Consider the following 20439-nt stretch of genomic DNA (forward strand, 5'->3'; position numbering starts at 1 on the left):
GTAAGTATTGAATTAAGACCACGAATAACTAAATAGTAAGTTACTATCGGTTTCGGTTCTCGCGCAAGGTCAACTGCCATTACAAATGGCCTAACTCTGCTCAATCTTAAAAGAAAGACTCGTACAAAGACTACTAAGTCTTACTTACTGGGTCAAGTGTTAATGGAAGAAAGATCTTGTCCCTCTCAAGCAGGCATACGTAAGGGTGACCTAAGGTTTCTTAAAGTTGGATAAAGTGACTGTTGTCTTACAATTTTCAATTGAAGAGCTTGTCAGTTCGTACGATTGACCTGGCAACGCCAAATTTCGGACTGCTTTGCAGTCTAGAGGTTGCCGTCCTCGTCTATTTCAACAGCAAAATTGTTCATTTAAGTAACATTTTTAGCACGTTTTTTTTTTTTTCAGTTTTTCACTTGCGCTTGATGGATATGAAATGATTAATATAATCATACCATGCATATCCAACACTGAAGCGCGAGCGGAATAATTGTTTTGTTTAAAATAACTGTGAAATAGTGTTAGCTCTTGTGATGGTACATGTTAAGCCTGGGGAGTAAATGGTAGAAGTATTTTTGTTTTCAGTCAGTGCACAGGCATACTCGGAAAAAGAAAATCTGATTTGTCCCAATTAATAAGAGTCGAACTTACGACCTTCAGATTACTAGTTCGGATGACATCTCATTTCTTTCATATACACGTCTCATCGACTTTCAAATCCTAGAGGTGGGGGAGGGGGATTTTTTTTTTTGACCGAAGACGAGATTTTGGTATCAAAAATGACCATTCTCCTTGCTACCATTCAAATGCCCCCAACCGCAATATTCTTTATTTCACGTCCTGCTCAGCGAGGGATGGGAAGAACCTCTGAAGCCCCGACAAAAGTCTTCACTCAGCTGTCATATTGAGGTCATGAAACCCCTGTCTTTTGGCAGCTGGAGACCAAGAATATTTTAGTCAATGATATTTCTGTATTTAACAACTTACTCAATGAAATTTCAGCCGCAATAATTATGCATTGCTTCTTTAAGATTTTCAAATAAAAAAGATTGAAAAAGGACAAGTAATGGGACTAAGATGTATTCAGGTTGACAATAACGGAGTTCACTACGCACTCAAGGTCATCCAGTCAAATCGAACCTTAGTGTTTGAGGTAAGTCGCTTAAAACAGATTCATGATTCGACCCATTCAAGCTCTAAGGGTTATCACATTGATTCATTTTGCTTGAATTCCATGATCACTTCAACGCCAACCTATATTGTGTAACTCTCTCTGGCTAACTCGCTCATATTACTGAATGATTTAATACAGCTATATCGAAATCCAGGCTTCATTCTCAAGCAAAGAGTTTCGATTGAACTGGTTCCCTCACAATTTTATGCCACAATGTGAATGATCGAAATACCGTATTAATGAAAAAGAACCCAAATTTTGCTAAATTTTGCAAAATGGTACCAAAAATCGATGAGTGTAGGGAGTGGTACGAGGCTTTCAGATGGGCGGCGGTGGGAAGAGCGGTGCGCGTGGTATTACGCTTGGAATACGGGAAAGAGTCGTGTTATTTCACAATTTTTCTTGTGTCTGATACCTCACTAAAAGGCCTATTACGAGGTTTCAATGTCGTGACCTCCTGGTGCTGCTTGATACTGGTGCAACTTTTATTTTTCTTTCGTACACAATGAAAACTTTATGCTGCCGTTACTGCCAAACTTTTGCAGTTGGCTGCGAAGAATCATTTTGATAAAGCCAAGTCAACTTTTGTTCTGAGCTCATAATTTTCAATAAGTCGCTCCTCCCTTCCCCACTCGGTATTAAAACGTTCCCTTTTTGTCGCCTTGAAATACACTTTTGTTTTATAAGGTTGGTTTTCCAGCCCAGGTTGAATATTCTTTTTTTTTTTTTTTTTTTGCCGATTTTAGGCTGAAAATATTCTTGTAATATTTTTTAATTATAGCTTATGACATTTCCGTTTTAGATCATATTAGGGTAACAATATCAAAGAAAACAATTATTATGATACTTTTAGCAGTTTGGTTCATTTCTTTTGTGCTGCATAGTGTGCATATGTATTTCATGTACCGTTCATCGAACTGCCATTAGCATCGAACATTTGGCTATAGCTAGTGTAGATTTCTTCGTTTTGTGGGCTGGTTTGCAGTTTGGAGAAAGGAATAATTTTATTCGGTTGAGTTAAAAACATATAATTGTATTGTAGTTGCAGATTTTCAACACACAAATATAACCTTTCCAAAATCTCAGCCTCGGGTTTATTCTTAAAATATTCCTCAAATTTCAGCCTGAATATTCTTATAAAATATATCCTTATATATATATATATATATAAAAAAAAAAAGACAGAAAAAAGTGTATAACCAGTTTAAATTAAGTATTGATAGCCGTTATTGAACTAGATGTGTTGTGACGATATTGTTCGACTTGATTTTTTCAAATTTAGAAGCCAGACCGGAAATATTGTCCAAAATTCAAAAGAAACAGTTGGGTTGTGCAAGAAGGTGCGAATAAACTGGCCGTGAACTGCTACTAAGAAGTCAAGTCTTATATAAACATCTGTAACCAGATATAAACCATGTAGAAGTGATATACGATATTTGTTTGCATTTTCTTTTGCATTGGTAGGAGCATGGATGTAGTAGTGCCACTGACGACGCGTTTATCTTCAACGTAACGTATCATCGTCACAGACGCTATACATTCCAGCCAATTGCTATTGATGGATCGATGTGCATCGGTGCAACTGGTGACTGCAATGAAAGGGCGCCCCTGCTCATTCCATCTAATAGTACAGTCGGGGACAGGAAATGTAGATTTATAAGGGATAAAAAAACGACCTGAGGATGTTAGAAGACAAGAAAAGCTCGGTCACACTTGCATTTTCAAAAAGGTTCACACCTGCATTTTGATAAGCAACAATTGTATACAACACAGGTACAACTTTTTTTTGTATTTACAATTGCGTTCAAATAAAACGTTTAACGCAAACTCACCGGCGTATCCGCTTCATTTTGACCACTAGCATATAACTTGCTCCTGTGCTTATTGATGATATGTTTTAAAAAGTGAAATAAGTAATAACACTTATAACCCTCTTGTTCAATTGCTATTTCTTTAAACTTGCTCTCTTGCATTGTTTTTAATATCAACTTGAATCTTGATTGTTAAGTTGAGTTTACTACGATGACTCGAATGAGGCTTTAAAGTGAATGAGATTCTCTTTCCTCTTCCTGCAAGTAAGTACTGTGTGCACTGAAGAATCCCCCCCCCCCCCCCCCCTCATTATACCTTTAGATTCTAGTACGCCTACGACTACAAATAATACGAGATTTCACTTCATGTTTTTGGCAAAGTTAACTAAGAAGAGGTAACTATATCCTAGGTAGCTTCATTTCACTCATAGTTTGTTAGCGACAAACTTGTAGCAGTTCTTTTGAATTACGATAGCTGAGGAATCCCTTTCGTGGTTCCGAAAAGACGAGATCACCTACGTTTCGAGGACTTGTTTTGAATCACTTTGCCGTTCTCACAAAAATTCGTAGTAAAACTGACGACAGCTATATCGTTTTCCCGCCAAATTGACACTGGTTCACGTGCGCGCAATCTTTGTCTATTGGAAACACTTGCACTTGTACTCCTACTAGAACCTCAAGATCTCTAATCGCACCTGATGAAGCACAAAGCCCGAAGTTTTGACCGGACGTTTCAAAAGAGAGTTAGATGCTCAACAGAGATAGTTGAACTGATAGCTAAAGAATCTTTGTTTTCAAAGTAATGATGGCCATTTTAAGTGACTAGCTAGCGGACGGATTATCCGTCTGCTGGACGAACTTGGGCAAACATTTGTTGTTTGCCTGGTTCAAGTTAGTCTCTAGTACTTTGTTCAAGACGAACAACGGAAGATAGTTCGTCCAGAGGCATCATGCGTCTTGTCCTGTCTTTAAATTAGAGTCGAATAACTTGACGAACAACAAATGTTTGCCCAAGTTCGTCCATAGGGATAATGAGGGGCGTTATCAAAACGGCCATTGATATGAAAATCTAGTGCCGAAGAGCGACAATTGCCTTTGTGAATTATTACTTGCGCCAATTCCAAAGGATATGAAGTCCTTGCTTTTTTTGTCCTTAACTGCACGACGCCAACGAAACGAAAATACTTTTAAATCTCTCTCAGGATCTCTACCAAGCTTTTCATTAAAAATCAACGAATAAACAGGTCAAAATTAATTACGCCAAATTCGATCAGCTCTGGCAAAACTTAGTTATTCAAAAAATTAATCAAAGAGAAGAAAGATCCTCCCGGTTAGTACACAACTTAAGCAGTTGCGAAAAGAAAGCCTGGAAAAATTCAGATTTAAACGGGATTCGAACCCATGACCTCTGCGTTTCCGGTGCAGTGCTCTACGAAGTGAGCCATCAAGCCAACTGGGAGCTTGTCAAATTAATTGACAAAATGACCAACTCCCAGTTAGGAAAATAGAGAGTACCTCATATTCCACTAAAATAAAGACATTGGTGCTCTATATACACCAATGTACGGTCGTTTAAAGTTCCTTTCTTTGTTCTTATATCACAGAAGCTTGCTCAAGATCTTGCTTGGCGAGCAGAAAATTAAAAAAACGTATACGTCTTTGTTTCCAGCTATTTTTACAACATGTTCCTAAAACCTAAAACGACTTTGGAAATTTTCGACGGAGTGTTTGCTAAGATTAAGACAGTTGAGTGTTTGCATCAAATTAAAGTGTCTATTATTTTAGAAAACAAGAGTCTGGTAGAATCGCCAGCATTTCACCGCACCCGCAACCAACATAGCCGTCACACTACATCGTGCACAATCAGAGTGTATTATAACATAGTGCGCGTGCTTTCCTATCTACTTACTATTGGCGTCATCATGTTACATTTCTCGACATACGCACGGCCGTGCGTCCTTAAAACGACGTGTGCAACTTGCAGACAAACTCGGGTTTTCGTCGCTTAGTTTTAGTTTGTACAAACTAAATCAAAGAAGCAAATTTTCATTGACAATTTCAGATGAAACTTTCTCGTTCAGACCATACCATTGTGGCGTGTTTGTAAACGGCTGATAAGAACCTTTGTTTCTCGGTATAGCGCATTGAGAGAATTTTGTAATCAATCACAAATAAAACCTATTTTCCGCGCACCACTTTTCGATACTTTGTTGTCACTATGTTATAAAAGAATTGGTTCATGCTTTTACTGTGCATATATCGGGTTATTGATGCGCTTGAGAAGTTTGGAGAGCACTCAAGAAAATAGACTTACTTTCGGCTACCTCTCGAGCAACTCTTACGCTTCTTTCGTGCTCTCCAAACTTCCCGTGTGCACCCATAACTCGATATACGCACGCTAAGCATAGACCAATTCTTAAATTCTGGCAAAAAGGTTAAAACGGTCATTGTTTTCTTCGCAACCTTGCTGTTTTAAAGAGAAAAAAAAAAATGCTTAACAATCACTGAAGCTAATCCGGCAATTGTGCTTTGTAATCACTTTTGTGAATGTTGATAAACTTAAAACTGTAAGGGAGTTTGTTTCTGTGTTTCGCGTCAAAGAATTAAAGGATGGGTCAGTCGTTTCTAGTTAATTTTGGAGAGCGAAAACATAGATGGCGTTTGCAAGGAAAGCATTTTCTGTCGACGAGTTCAAAATACTGATATGCGCTATCAGTTGATTTGTAGCAAAAAAAAAAAAAAAAAAACGGAAAATTAATGCAGAACTTTGATCATCGTCATCGTCTATTTGCTATACGCGCTCCTTTCTCTTACCGAATCAGGCTACACACTGCATCGAAAGTGAAAGTGGAAGTTAACACGTTGGGGAATTTTTTAGTTGTTTATCGTAGATAATGGTTGTGGTCTCATCAAAGAGTTTTAATTCTTTAAGTAACACTTAAAAGTGTTTATATCAGATTCTGTCTGTAATTTCCGGCCTTATTTAAGAATCATGATTTTCAAACGACAATAGACTGATGGAATCCACCCACGCACAGATACTAAGTTACTAACCAACATGTTCCGGTTGAATATGGGGGCGTGCATCTCATTATTTGTTGCGTAAGATTGGTGCGGCCGTCGTCCTTTCTCACAGAGCGTCTTTTATGGTTAACAAAACCAGTGTGCGAGAGTAACAAGTATGTCTATGCCTCGAACTTTAGTGTGGGACCACAAAATGGATGTTCTTCCACGAATAGTACGATCTCTTTATAGTTTTTAATAGACCTGCAAAGCACAGTGCTTGCGTAAGCGAATGTGACACAGGAAGAGAAACAAAATATGCAACTCAGCGCAATTTTTAATTAAAGAAATGGCGAATACAAGCACGACTATGCCTCGTACTTTAGTAAACGTTCTTTCAGAAATAATACGATTCCTTTACGGTCTCAAAAGACTAAGAAGCTTAGTGTTCGAGATCGTAAGCGAGTGTTTACTCGGGAAATCATGTAGCACAATGCAATCTGTAAAACAAAGAAACAACCAATTCAAGTATGACTATGCCTCGTACTTTAATGTGTGACCACAAAATAACCGCTCTTTCACGAATAAGTAGAATTAGGGAAACAAACCAAAAACGCAAACAAACGCGCAAGCGAAAGCCGGAACGAGCGGTCGGACAACCGGACAACCAGTACAAGAAAAACAACAGTCAGCAAGCTAAAGGAAGCTGCAAAATTTTATACTTTTCACAGTCTCCTTATTTGTTCGTGGGATTTTTGAGACTGGTACGCTTTGATGGAACTGCCGCCATATGAAAGCGAGTGCGATCTGGGGAGAGTGTCTAGACTACCGAGGGGAGCGGGAGTGGGTGTTAGTTGTGTGAGGGAGGGGTCTCACTGCCGCCCAACTTCGCTACCCTCCCCTCGGTAGTTTAGACACTGTCTCCAGATCGCGCTAGCTTTTAAAAACCAAGATGGCGGCAGCTCCATCGAAGCGCAATCCCATGGGAAAATAGGGGGACTGTGAACAGTCTACAAAAGGTTGAACGCTCAGATATCGTCAAAGTCACAAGCCACAGAAGCGTACAGTCCTTCGATGACTACGATGAAGCCGACGAGGAAGAGCAACGATGACCCACTCTTTCATATTTTAAAGTATATTTATTATTAGCAATGACAAAATTTTCCTCGTGTAATTTGGTTTAAATAAGCACTTGTAATTATTTTAAAGATTGCACTCGAATCATGTGATTACCTACAATAACCTTACTTGAAGAGAAATGAAATAATTTGATCAAAACGAACTAATCGATCACATTTTCTAATTGAGAGAGAATACAAGTTTAATTCAAGAGCAAACTAACAACGATAAATCAAATGTTAGGCATCAATTAATTATTTACCTGCGCTGTGAAGCTCCCTACCGCTTGGAAATCACACGAACATAGATCGATAAAAATAGCAAACGGTGGATCCAAAGAAGGAACTTGCGGAGTAATTTCTTCCTGCTCCTTCGTCCCATCAAAAGGATACTATCATGCTCGGTTAAAAGCACTTGGACGCCATGACCGATTTCAGTTTCTCAACGAAACAAAATAAAATCAATCCGATCCAAGTCTTTAGCTTTTGACACAAAGAATCTTCTACTGTTTCTTGCAAGAGACACGAAAATTAACCTTTAGGAATTTCCTTCCTAGCTGCAGCACTTGATTTCCATGTATTTTTGGTACAAACAACCCCGGCCGGATTAAAGAGCCGAACTTCAAAAAAGAACTTGTTTTATTGGACACAAAATGCAGACACCAACAAAATGTAAAAAAATGTCGTGTTCAACCAATCAGGAGCGAGTATTTTCTCCGCTCGACCAATCAGGAGAAAGCAATTTTGCCCTTGGTGAAAGCAAAATAACGAAAAGCTGCCCTATGGTACAACAAATCAGCATTCAGTGATTTTGCCCTCTGTTTTACATGCTTTGTTATTGTTGACGAGCTGTTTGTGCTGCATATGCATTAAAAATATATAAATAACTGCAGAATGGATGAGGAACTCGTAAGGTTATTGCTTAATAGCTTTTAATAATATCATACAGAGTTTCATTTTCAAGCTCTCAAAACAAATTACTTTCCGCAGAATATCAAGTGGCAAGTGTTAAGAGAAGATACAGCAAATACCAAAGCTTGCTCTCCATTATGCTAGGGAGAAGGTACCTGAGACGTCCAAGTAACCAAACTTAATGCACAAAGCTTACTAGGCGGAATCGTTCAAAATTTTGATAACAAATTTGCTCCTTACTGAAATTAAATTGATGCAAATCGACAAAAATATAAAGCCTTTTGCAAGTTTCCCTTTTTCTGCCCAAATTAAATTGGTACTTTCTCAGTCTGCTGCGACAAGGACCATCTAATCGTTTTGGTTCCGTGAAGTACTGTAGTACCTAGACCGTTGGTCAAGCCCCGCGGTTGCCTTTATCTACAGCTAGCTGCATTTATTTCAAAGAGACCTCATTGTGATCTCGTTTTATAGTTCTTGGCAAGATAATGTCAGAGGACTTCATTTTGTGCAACGTCTATTCTTTCTGAGAAAGAACTGGCTTACGACATACCGGATTCATAGCTCGATAGTGCGTTACGCGCACAAAGGCCTTTTTTTTAGCCGTCAAGCTTATTCGATCTCAGCTGTGAGCTGGTACCATCTTTCAATTAAATCACAGGATAACCCAATAAAAACAAAAAAAAAACAAAAAAAAAACAAAAAAACATACAGACCAGTACAATTAGGATAACCAGATAATGAGTTATGAATATATGTGCGACTGAACTGAGTTGGCCAACCAGTAAAATGGAACTATTATGCCGATAGGAAATCATAACTTTAGGAACTCATTCTCCATTTCGTTTAAACGCTGGGACCAAGTTAAAAAAAAAAAAAAAAATAATAATAATAATAGTAATAATAATAATAATAATAATAATAATAATACTAATAATAATAATAATAATAATAATAATAATAATAATAATAATAATAATAATAATAATAATAATAATAAAAACGACACTTCATTTTGACCCATTTTGTAGTTCATTCAGGTTTAATCAAGCAACAATTTCCGGCCGTTTGTCCAACCCAGATTCTGCGTTTGACCTAAACCCGGGATCAAATAATTTTCACGCGATCAGGGATCAAGATTTAAAAACATTTTGGAATCAGGGATCAAAATTTAAAGCCAAAATGTTGGATCAGTCGAAAAAAAAGTATACCTAGTTACGACCCGGCCACTAAAGAATGTGCTGTATTAGCATGATTGAGCTATTTCATTGTAAATAACAATTTACAATAACAAAGTTTGCAAACGTAAGCTTATGCCTGCAACATTTCCGTTGAATGGGGGTCTCGGAAATGCAGCAAACATTGTTTAAAACCTATTAAAATATTGAAACCCATATATGCATTGTCGTGTAGATCGGTTTTTCAGGTTTTTAACCACACGGATTAGTTGCGAGCAGACCAAATGGATATAAAATAAAGTAAGTCTAAATAATGATATTATTGGTAGTTTAGCCAATATAAGACTATCGTTAAAATTTATATTCGTAAGAATCCCGAATCATCGAGTTTGAATTCGAGTTCGAGTTCGAGTTGGACTTCGAGTTAGACATTGAGTTAGACTTCGAATTGAAGTTCGAGTGGGAATCGGAGTTGCACTACTATAAAAATAAAAAAAAGGAAAATATTTCGTTATTTTTTACCATACTAAAAATACAAAAAGCAAAATACCCCACCCCCCCCCCCCCTACTTCTTCCCCAAATGCATTATGGCATGTATACGATTATTTATATAATAATAATAATAATAATAATAATAATAATAATAATAATAATAATAATAATAAACGGCCTACAACAAAAGAAAACAGCTTCGACTGTTCAGAAGGTGGCGATACGGGAATGAAAGTGACGTGACGATACCGTTGGCCGGTTACACACGTTTATCCACAGGACCCCAAGCTCTATAAGAAATACAGTCTGTGACCTCAATTTAAAAACACCAACAAATTTTCAATAAAAAATATCCCTATCTGAACTCCCTTGTCTGTTGTCCTTTCTCCTATGTGGTTTTTTGAACGATTGAGCGCGATTTCAGTGAGTTTTAGTTCCATTGATATTGATTTTCTCTCTTGTATGCCGATGCAATGTAAGTGTTGACTTCATTTCATCATCGATCTAAACAGTCTTTTGGGAGATACTGAATAAACAAATAATTTTGTCGTCTGATTTATCTGTCCGTAGCTTTACATGATTAGACGGTCGAGTGGCTTCAGTACAGTCAACTCTCTCATAGCGACCACTTCTCGTAAGCGACCACTTCGTAAACAACCGCTTTGTTTCTCAGTTAAACACTGTTTTAAGAGTTCTCTCCTAAGTGATCACATCTCACATTTCTAAAGAGACCGCGACCAGCTTTTAGGCCAAATTTGATAAAAAAACTAAACTAGTGAGCAGCACTCCGGAACTGTAGTTGTATAACTTCTTTATTTTCTCCTACGCGTTTTGTGTGGCTAACGCAGACTTCGTCAGGGAGTTTAACAATACAACATGATGTGCCTGTTTATATACCTAACTCATGTTGGAGTTTACATTTCGTGAAAACAAACCTAAGGAATTACATAAAGGAAAGACAAACCCCGCGGTAATGCGTCTAGGAAACAGGCAGTAGATTCACTGGTAGATTTCGGCAAGATGTGACATACTTTGTGCGTGATAGAATTTTGGGGCCCACAGTTATAGCCCTAATATTATATAACGCACTCGTGCGTGCATCGAAGAAATCAATTAACCGTATGGTTCTAAGTCTGTTCTGTTTCGCAATCTTTCTTTTTAGGGTGATATAACGTGATCTGCAAGCCCATTCTTGCACGTAAATGTTTAAATCATTACCTAGTTACTGCAAGCTCAAAAATCAAAACGACGGACTTTTTGTAGCTCGTCTGCATGTTCATGAACGGCTACAGTCGCTAACAGTTTCAGGCGAATACAAGACTATCGATATAATTTATATTCAATTACGATATTTTCAAATTTTACCTCACCTTTGTTACAGTTTCTTTGTTGCGGCTATCCGGTAGAGTTGTGAAATTTTTGTTTTCACGCAACGCTTGCGCCTTTGACGCCGGCCCTAATGGCCGGAAAATTCATATTCGCCACTCGTGCGTGCATATGACGAAGAAATCAATTGAGCGCGTCGTTCTTTGGTCTTCTAGATCTGTTCTGTTTTGCAATCTGTCCATTTAACGGGTGATCACGTGATGTACAAACGTATTCTTTTACGTAAATGTTTAAATCATTGCTTAGTTATGAAAAACAGACTGAACTCAGGATCTTATGAAGCAAAGGCATTGTAGCTAAGTTCCTCAAACCATAGCTCTGAGGAACTGAATATAACAAGAGAGTAGACATACGTGGTCCCGTAAGTCTGCAGATTTGAAGATAACGAGAAGTCGGAGCCATCCAAATGCATCATTTTACAGTAAGTGAAACCGTTATCAAAAAACTAGAATTTTTTCTGATATAAAATAGCTACAGTCGGTCAAAGTTTCGCGACATGAGAATTTATTAGGGGCACCAACGGATCGTTTTGGTAAATTACCTGTTCGAAAGGCCCTTAAACTCCTACAATTTTCTGAAGAGAATTTTCGCCTCAAACTTTCGTGACTAAATTTAAGGCCAAGTGTTTTCGGATTGATAAAAATGTTGTTTCGGGTGCCAAGAAAAAGGTCAGCTATGATTTTCGGAAAGGAAATAAGACCTAAGGTAGGGAAATGGACAAAGATTTCCTGGCAATTTCGAAAAGACTCAAGCTAATGGCGTTCACGACAATGCCCCAACAAGCGAAGAAACTGCCCAAAGCCTTCAGTTTATAAGCAAGCAGTACGATAATCTTCATCGCTTTCAAAAGGTGGCTAAAGAAGAGCTTCATCGCCTTAATTCTCGACTGGCCCAAGTCGAGTCAAAACTTGAGGCAATCGCCAATTCAATCGACGAGCTTGAAGACTACAGCCATCAATTTAATGTTAAAATAATTGGAGTCAGTCCGGAGCTAAGTGCGACTGAATCTGCTCGCGACTGAATTGGAGCTGATGTGTCAATACTCGATATTGATACTGCCCACCGAGTGCCTAACAGGAGCGACCGTGGCCCAAAACCGATTATCTGTAAATTTGTGAGGCGCCTCGCAAAGGAACGGGTGATGGAATACCTAAAAGATGCTAACCACGTTGACCCCTCGGCTATTGGTCTTCCAGAGCAGGCTTCAGTGGCTGCGGTCAGAATCTTCGACCACTTAACGCCAAAAATGTAATCGGTGCTGTATGATGCGAAGAAATTTAAAGAACAACATCATTACCTGTATTGCTGGGCTAAGAACTTTGTGGTGTACTTGAGGAAGGATGGAACGGCCAGACCGGTCAAGATAAAGAGAATAGATGACTTACAGAGCTGATCCACCAAAAAGTATCTTGACAAACTTTCTAGTTTATATGACATGGATTTATTTAGTTTAAACACAGATTCTAATCTTAACCCGGACTATAATTTTGCCTTTCCTAAACCCCGTTGTCAGTATTTTACTCCTCATAGCTTTTCAATGTTTAAGAATACCATGATAAATAATAATGATGCGAGCTTTTCTTTGTCACATAATAACGTTCGAAGCCTATGACGAAATCTTGAGAATTTCCAAATTCACTTGTTAGGCGAGCTTGATTATCATTTTAGTGTGAATTGAAGTGACCGAAACAAAAATAACAAGAACACATGTACCACTTGACTTCAACCCAAATTTGCCAAACATCGAATTTGAATATGCTCCAACACCTCTATTCTGTGGAGGTGTTGGAATTTACATCAGTTGCAATTTGAACTATATTGTTCTGGAAAAAAACATCATCTGAAGCTTTCCAGGCCTTATGGATTGAAATCCAATTTTCTATCAAATCTAACATTGTCTGTGGAGTTATCTACCAACAGCACAATTCTCCCGAGCAATTTCAAACTTATTTTGACAATACTTTGGAGAAACTAAGTACATATGATAAACCAATATATGTCACTGGCGACTTCAACATAGACCTCCTCAAATCCGAAGGCTATAACTTTTCTCAGAACTATTTACTAACATTACAATGCTACTCCTTTGTCCCAACAATTGACAAGCCTACTCGAGTTTATAACAACTCGGCTACCTTGATTGACAACATTTTTGTAAATGGGGTCGAAGGTAAACTTTCCAGAGGAAATATTGTTTCCGAAATCCGGTGATCATAATTCCCAGTTTGCACTTTATCACTCCCCGAAGGAGGATTCCTATCGCCAAAAGTGTAAGGTTCGTGACTATTCGCATTTTTCGCAAGCGGCCTTTAATAATGATCTTCTGCAAATTGATTGGGAAACCAGAAATTCTGCTGACAAGTCATTTTCGTGTTTTTATAATAAACTAAATAAACTCGTTGGCAAGCATGCACCTCTCAAAGCTATCTCAGGAAGGAAAGCTAAACAACTTGCTAAACTATGGATTACACGCGGTTTACGTAAATCTAGTAAAATTAAAAATGCATTGTTTAGAGCGGGAGTACGGTGAATTATAAACTCTATAAAGACAAAATGTCAAGCTTGGTACGTCTTAGCAAGAAGCTCCACTACCACGCGTACTTTGAAGAAAATCTAAATAACATGAAAAAAACGTGGGAGGGCATTAATAACTTAGTGATTATATTAGTGATCAAGTGTATCCAAACTCCTACTTCGTCGATCCTGTTACCTCTTTTGAAATTGAATCTGAGATATCGTCAACACATCTGAACAAAGCATATGGCTTGTACTCTTGCCCTATTCACATCCGTATAACTGTATGAAATTAGAAATGAAAGTCAAAAGGACTCTCTGCAAAGAAACAATATATTGTCGTGTCTATCGAAAATTATATTTCATATTCACTGCGGGTTTGAAGGGCTTTTGTGCACAAGACAGCGCATTGATTATTCTGGCTGATTTTGTTTATCGTGAGCGCTTTGTATTTAAAACGTCCAGAACCTAGTTTTATTCACTTTAGGTCATGAAAGATCTCATCTAACCTGATACCATGCTCTTGTCTGGTAATAACTTCAGCACCCAGTTTTGTAACTGTTAAAGTCTATCGGTTAACGTCATTGGCATATGTCCTATAGAAAATAGCACATACAATCCCATATTTGACGGATACCCTCTAAAGCTGAAGGCAGACAGGCAGATTGACGGACAGAGAGGAGGAGGGAACAAAGAGCGTTCTATCGAAGCAAGGCTAAAAGGACGTGCTCATTATTAATGATACTTTATCCCAATTATTTTCGTTTCTCTTTGTTTTTTTTTTTGTTTTCCCACTGCTATATCTTTCTATTTTTTCAATTCTACTTAGCTGCTTTTTTATCAATTAACTTCCATTAAAGAGGCACAGTATTAGTTTTACTAGAGGAGCCCCTCTACTCTCCTCTCCCCTATTTGAATTGTATTTTGGAGCTACGTGTTAGTCTATGTTTTTTAATACCTCCAACTTCTGCATTTTGCACTTATCTAACAGTAAGAGTGAAGAGTATAAATTGAAAAAATCTCAAATGTGAAATATATCAAAACATTTAGATTCACTGAAGCAAACGTGCAAACAAGTGATTTCGAACACAAGTTTCTGTTTATTTTCCTTTTTCAGGTAGCCGTGGTATTCCTAGCCTGTGTAGGAATCACGTCAAGTTCAAGTGCATATTACAGTCTTAATTCCATTTACAAAAATGGCAAGGATTGCGAAAAGAATTTTGTTAGTATAGACACTGACCAGTGTACAAACTCATCCGGAAGGCGTCAATGTCCACTGAATTGGAAACGCTTTACTTCTAGCAATTCAACGCGTAAGTATAGAAGACAAAGAATAACTAAATAATAAGTTACTATCAGTTATACATTTCTCATAATAAGGTCAACTCCCATTACAAATAGCCTAAGAAGTGACTGCCTTTTCTGTTCAATCATAAAAGCAAGACTCGTACAAAGATTACTAAGTCTTACTTACTGGGTCAAGTGTTGATGGAAGAAAGATCTCAGTCCCTCGCTAAAGACCTTTCAAGCAGGCATACGCAAGGGTGACCTTAGGTTTCTTAAAGTTGGATCAAGTGACTGTTGTCTTACAATTTTCAATCGCGCCTATTTGTTTAACTACGTCTCGAAGTTATGTATATAAATTAATTCTAGAAGTAAGGAAGTAATTAACCTTGTTCTTGAGTTGAATTTAAACTTTAATTAAGGGAAAGAATCCCTCAACTAATTGGCAGCTACTCCTATTACTGAGGTAAGACTGACAAAAATGTTCTAGATTTTTATGCTTGAGTTAATATTGAAATCATCGTTAAATTATATACGTCTACATGATCATTCTTCGCCTTTTTGTTTTTTCCAAAAGCATAAGTGCTCAGGCCAAGGCTGCAAAACAGACATTAAATGGAAAGCGCGAATTCGGCCCCAAAAGCTCTATTCGCAAGGAGCAGAGCTCCAAAAGCATAGATATCTGAGCGCGAGCTGCACACTCGTCGTTAGAGGAGTGCGTCAGATTGTACGATTGACCTGGCAACGCCAAAGTTCGGACTGCTTTGCAGCCTAGGGGTTGCCGTCCATGTCTATTTCAACAGCAAAAGTCTTCATTTAAATATAAATTTTTTTATCACGTTTTTTTCAGTTTTATTCCTTGCGCGTAATGGATATGGAATGATTAATATAATCATATTATGCATATCTAACACTAAAGCGCGAGTGGAATAATTGTTTTGTTGAAAATAACTGTGAAATAGTGCTAGCCCTTGTAATGGTACGTATTAAGCCTGGACTGAGAGTAAATGATAGACGTATTTTTCAGCCTGAGTGACACAAGCATACATCACCGTCTGCCAACAGGAGCTGAACCTAAAAAAACCTTCCGATTACTTGTTCGGATGGTCTACCATTGAGAGCTAAGGCCATTAAATGTCACAAACATCATGCATACTGATAGGATTTGAATATCGATGAGAGTAGATGTGAAAAAAACAAAAACAAAAACAAAAAAATATATGTTATGTTTTAAGCCTGGGGAGTAAATGGTTCATGTTTGTTTTTGTTTTTTTTTCAGTTAGTGCATAGGCATACTCGGAAAAAGAAAATCTGGTTTGTCCCAAGTAATAAGGGGGGGGGGGGGGGGGAGGTTTGACTGAAAACGAGATTTTCCTATTCGAAATGATCATTCTCCTTGCCAGCTTAGAAATTCCCCCAACCGCAATTTTTTTGATTTCATGTCCTGCTCAGCGAGGGAGGGGAATGGCCTTTGAAGCCCCGACTAATGTCTGTCGCTCCGCTGTCAGCGGCTGGAAACCAAGAATATTTTAGCCAATAATATTTCTGTATTTAACAACATGCTCAGTGAGATCTCATACGCAATAATTATACATTGCTTATTTAAGATTTTCAGATAGAAAGCCAAGGAGAAAAGGGAATAAAATTTATTCATGTGGACATTAACGGAGTTCACTACGCACTCAAGGTCGTCCAGAGAGGGTCGAATCCAACCTTAAAGTTTGAGGTAAGTCACGTAAAACAGATTCATGATTCGACCCATTTAAGCTGTAAGGGTTATCACATGGATTCTTTTGCTTGAATTCCTTGATCACTTCAATGCCAACCTCGAGTGTGTAACTCTCTCTGAATGAATGTTTTAATACAGCTATTTCAAAATTCCGGCTTCATTCTCAAACAAAGTGTTTCTATCGAGCTGGTTCCCGCACAATTTTATGCCACAATGTGAATGATCGACATACCGTATTAATGAAAAAGAACCCAAATTTTGCTGATTTGTTTTCCAAGGGCTTTCAAGTGGGCTCTTTTTAGCGAAAAAAGGCACCAAAAATCGATGAGTGTAGCGAGTGGTACGAGGCTTGCAGAGGCGCAGCGTTGGAAGGAGCGGCGGGCGTGGTATTACGCCGGCATGGAGATGGGGAAGGGTCGTGTTGTTTCACAATTTTCTTGTGTCTGATAATTCACTAAAGGGCCTTTTACGAGCTTTTAATGCCGTGAACTCCTGATGCTGCTTGATACTGGTGCAACTTTTTTTTTTTTTCGTAAGAAATGAAAACTTTGTGTTGTCCTTACTGCTATATTTTCGCAGTTGGCTGCGAGGAATCATTTTGAGAAAACCAATTCAACTCTTGTTCTGAGTTCATGATTTTGAACAAGTCGTCGCTCGCTCCCCCCCCCCCCCCCCCCCCCCACTTGGTATTAAAACGTTTCGTTTTTGTAGCCGCCAATGAAACTTTAAAATAGACTCCTTTTTTATAAGAATGTTGTTTTTCCGGCCCAGGCTGAAAATCCTTATATATTTTTTGTCAGTTTTAGGTTGAAAATATTCTTGTATTATTCTTAAATTATAGCTTATGACATTTCCGTTTTAGAATATATCGGGGTATCAATATCAAAGAAAAAATTATCATGATACGTTTAGCGGTTTAGTTCATTTCCTTTGTGCTGTATACTGTGCATATGTATTACATGTACCGTTCATTGAACTGCCATCAGCATCAAACATTTGGCTATAGCTAGTGCAGGTTTTTTTTGTTTTGTTGGCTGGTTTGCCGTTTGGAGAAAGGAATAATTTTATACGATTAAGTTAAAAACATATAATTGTATTGTATTTACAGATTTTCAATACACAAAAATATCCTTTTCAAAATCTCAGTCTCGGGTTCATTCTTAAAATATTCTTAACATTTCGCAAATTTCAGCCTCAATATTCTTATAAAATATATTCTTATAAAAAAAGAGAGGAGGGTAAAACCAGTTTTCAATTAAGTATTGATAGCCCTTATTGAACTAGATGTATTGTGACGATATTGCTCGAGTTGGTTTTTGCAAGTTTAGAAGCCACACAGGAAATATTGTCCAAAATTCGGCAAAAGAGACAGTTGGGTTGTGCAAGAAGCTGCGACTAAAGTGGCCGCGAACTGTTAATGCTGAGAACTCAAGTTTTATAAAGACTACTGTAACCAGAAATAAACCATGTACAAGTGATATACAATGTTTGTTTGACATTTTCGTTTGCATTTGCAGGAGCATCGATGCGGTAATACCACTGACGAGGCGTTTATCTTCAAAGTGAAGTACATCTTTCGCCACAGACGTCTACGCTTTGCATACCAGCCCGCTATAGTTACTGATATGTGCATCGGTGCAACTGGTGACTGCAATGAAAGCCTGGCCCTTGTCATTCCATCTAGTAGTATAGAAAAGGACAAGAAATGTAAATTTATAAGGGTTAAAAATATGATCTGAGGATGTTCGAAGACAAGAAAAACTCGGGCACACTTGCATCCACACTTGTATTTTTAATTGCATTCAATTAACGCAAACTCACCGGCGTATCCGCTTCATTTTGACCACTAGCACATAACTTCCTCCTGCCGTGCTTACTGATATGTTTTAAAAAATAAAAAAGAGTAAACACAATTCAGCCTCTTGTTCAATTGCTGTTCAGTTAAACTTGGTCTCTGCCATTGTTTTTAAAATTAATTTGAATCCTGATTGTTAAGTTGAGTTTACTACGATGACTCGAATGAGGCTTCAAAATGAATGAGAATCGCTTTCCTCTTCCTGCAAGCAAGTAATGTGTGCACTTTGGAATTTGTCCCACTCATTATGTGCACTGACAACAGAGACCCTTAGATTCTAGTACGAGATTTTACTTTTATGTTTCGTAACCAGGTACTAAAAATAGATATATCCCAGAAAGCTTCATTTCACTCAAGTTTGTTAGCGACAAACTTTTAGCAGTTGTTTTGAATTCATGATAGCTGCTGAAGCCCTTTCGTGATTCCGAAAAGACGAGATCCCCTACGTTTCGAGGACTTGTTTTAATCACTATGCCGTTCTCACAAAAATTCGTAGTAAAACTGACGACAGCTACCGTGTAGCATGAAAATTTTGCGGGTTCTTATTTTTGCGGATTTTGCGGATTGAACACGATCCGCAAAAATTAGTTCCCGCAGAAAAAAATACCCGCAAAATTAAACGCCGCAAAAAATAACTCCCCTCAGTCAAATTGAAAACTTTGATTGAAATAGACTTGTGCCACTGGGCGTTATAAATTGGACTCAAACAAGAACACGGACATGATTTTCCATTGTAAAAGGCAACCAGAGCTTAGACACATACGGTAGTCTGTTTCGCAAACAAAACAATGTGTAAAGAACAGAAAATGTAAAGTGTACAGTAAATCAGTACATTAGATTGGCACGAATGGAGTCATCTGAAGGAACACCATTTGCTAGGGCGTTTCCGATGCCAGATCTTTTACATCCATTCTCAATGATTGCGGAAGTTTTCTGCTTCTTGAACAATGAATCGCAAAAAATAGTTCCCACCAGAAATTTCAGTCATCTCGAGGCGCAAAAATTTGTTCCCGCAAACTACAAAATATCGCCAATCCGCAAAATAAAACTCCCGCAAAATTTTCATGCTACACGGTATATCGTTTTCCCGTTAAACTGACACTGGTTCACGTGCGCGTACCCTTTGTCTATTGGAAACACTTCCACTTGTACTTATAACAGAACCTAAAGATCTCTAATCGCCCCTGATGGAGCACAAAGCCCGAAGCTTTGACCGGACGTCTCAAAAGAAAGTTAGACGCTTAACAGAGACAGTTGAACTGTTAGCTAAAGAATCTTTGTTTTCAAAGCAATGATGGCCATTTTAAGTGACTAACAGAATACAGATATGGGCTAGCAGATGTTCTGTCAGTAGCAAAAAAGCAGAAAAAAAAAAAAAAAAAACCGGAAAAATTAACGCAGAACTTTTATCATCGTCATCGTCTATTTGCCATACGCGCTTCTTTCTCTTACCGAATCAGGTTACACACTGTATCGAAAGTGAAAGTGAAAGTTAGCACGCTGGGGAATTTTATATTTGTGTATCGTAGATAATGGTTGTGGTCTCATCAAAGAGTTTTAACTCTTTAATTAACACTTAAAAGTGTTTATATCAGATTCTGTCTGTAATTTCCGGCCTAATTTAAGGATTTATAAACGACAATAGACTGATGGATTCCATCCATGTCCAATACTGTCGCACAGATACTAAGTTACTAACCAACATGTTCCGGTTAAATATGGAAGCGTGCATCTCATTATCCGTTGCGTGAAATTCGTGTGGCCGTCGTCCTTTCCGCCTTACGGAGCGTAATTTATGATTGGCAAAACCAGTGTGTGAGTGTTGGGACCACAAAATGGACGTTCTTCCACGGATATTATGGCCTCTTTATGGTTTTTAATAGACCTGCAAAGCACAGTGCTTGCATAAGCGAATGTGACACGGGAAAACAGACAAGATATGCAACTCAGCACAATTTGTAAACAAAGAAATTGCGACTGCAAGCATG

General features: G+C 38.0%; 1 protein-coding gene and 1 pseudogene across 6 annotated transcripts in view; both read left to right on the forward strand.

Annotated features, from left to right (window-relative positions):
* The window catches only part of LOC146453984 (uncharacterized), a 45958-nt gene extending 27524 nt beyond the window's left edge, over positions 1–18434 (forward strand). For 3 of the 6 annotated variants that reach the window (XM_085096089.1, XM_085096091.1, XM_085096090.1), the window contains one exon: positions 18114–18434. In XM_085096089.1, coding sequence (XP_084952215.1) covers positions 18114–18335 — 222 coding nt within the window. In that variant the 3' untranslated portion in view covers positions 18336–18434. Of the gene's footprint in view, positions 1–1028; positions 1151–2635; positions 3003–16474; positions 16594–18113 lie in introns of those variants that run through there. The other 3 variants (XM_085096094.1, XM_085096093.1, XM_085096092.1) reach the window with 2 other exon arrangements.
* Positions 7998–12702, forward strand: LOC146453986 (uncharacterized; annotated as a pseudogene).
* Positions 18435–20439: the final 2005 nt, after the last annotated feature.

This window comes from Pavona decussata, unplaced genomic scaffold (genome assembly GCF_977016875.1).
Source record: "Pavona decussata unplaced genomic scaffold, jaPavDecu1.1 SCAFFOLD_321, whole genome shotgun sequence".
NCBI classification, from domain to species: Eukaryota; Metazoa; Cnidaria; class Anthozoa; order Scleractinia; family Agariciidae; genus Pavona; species Pavona decussata.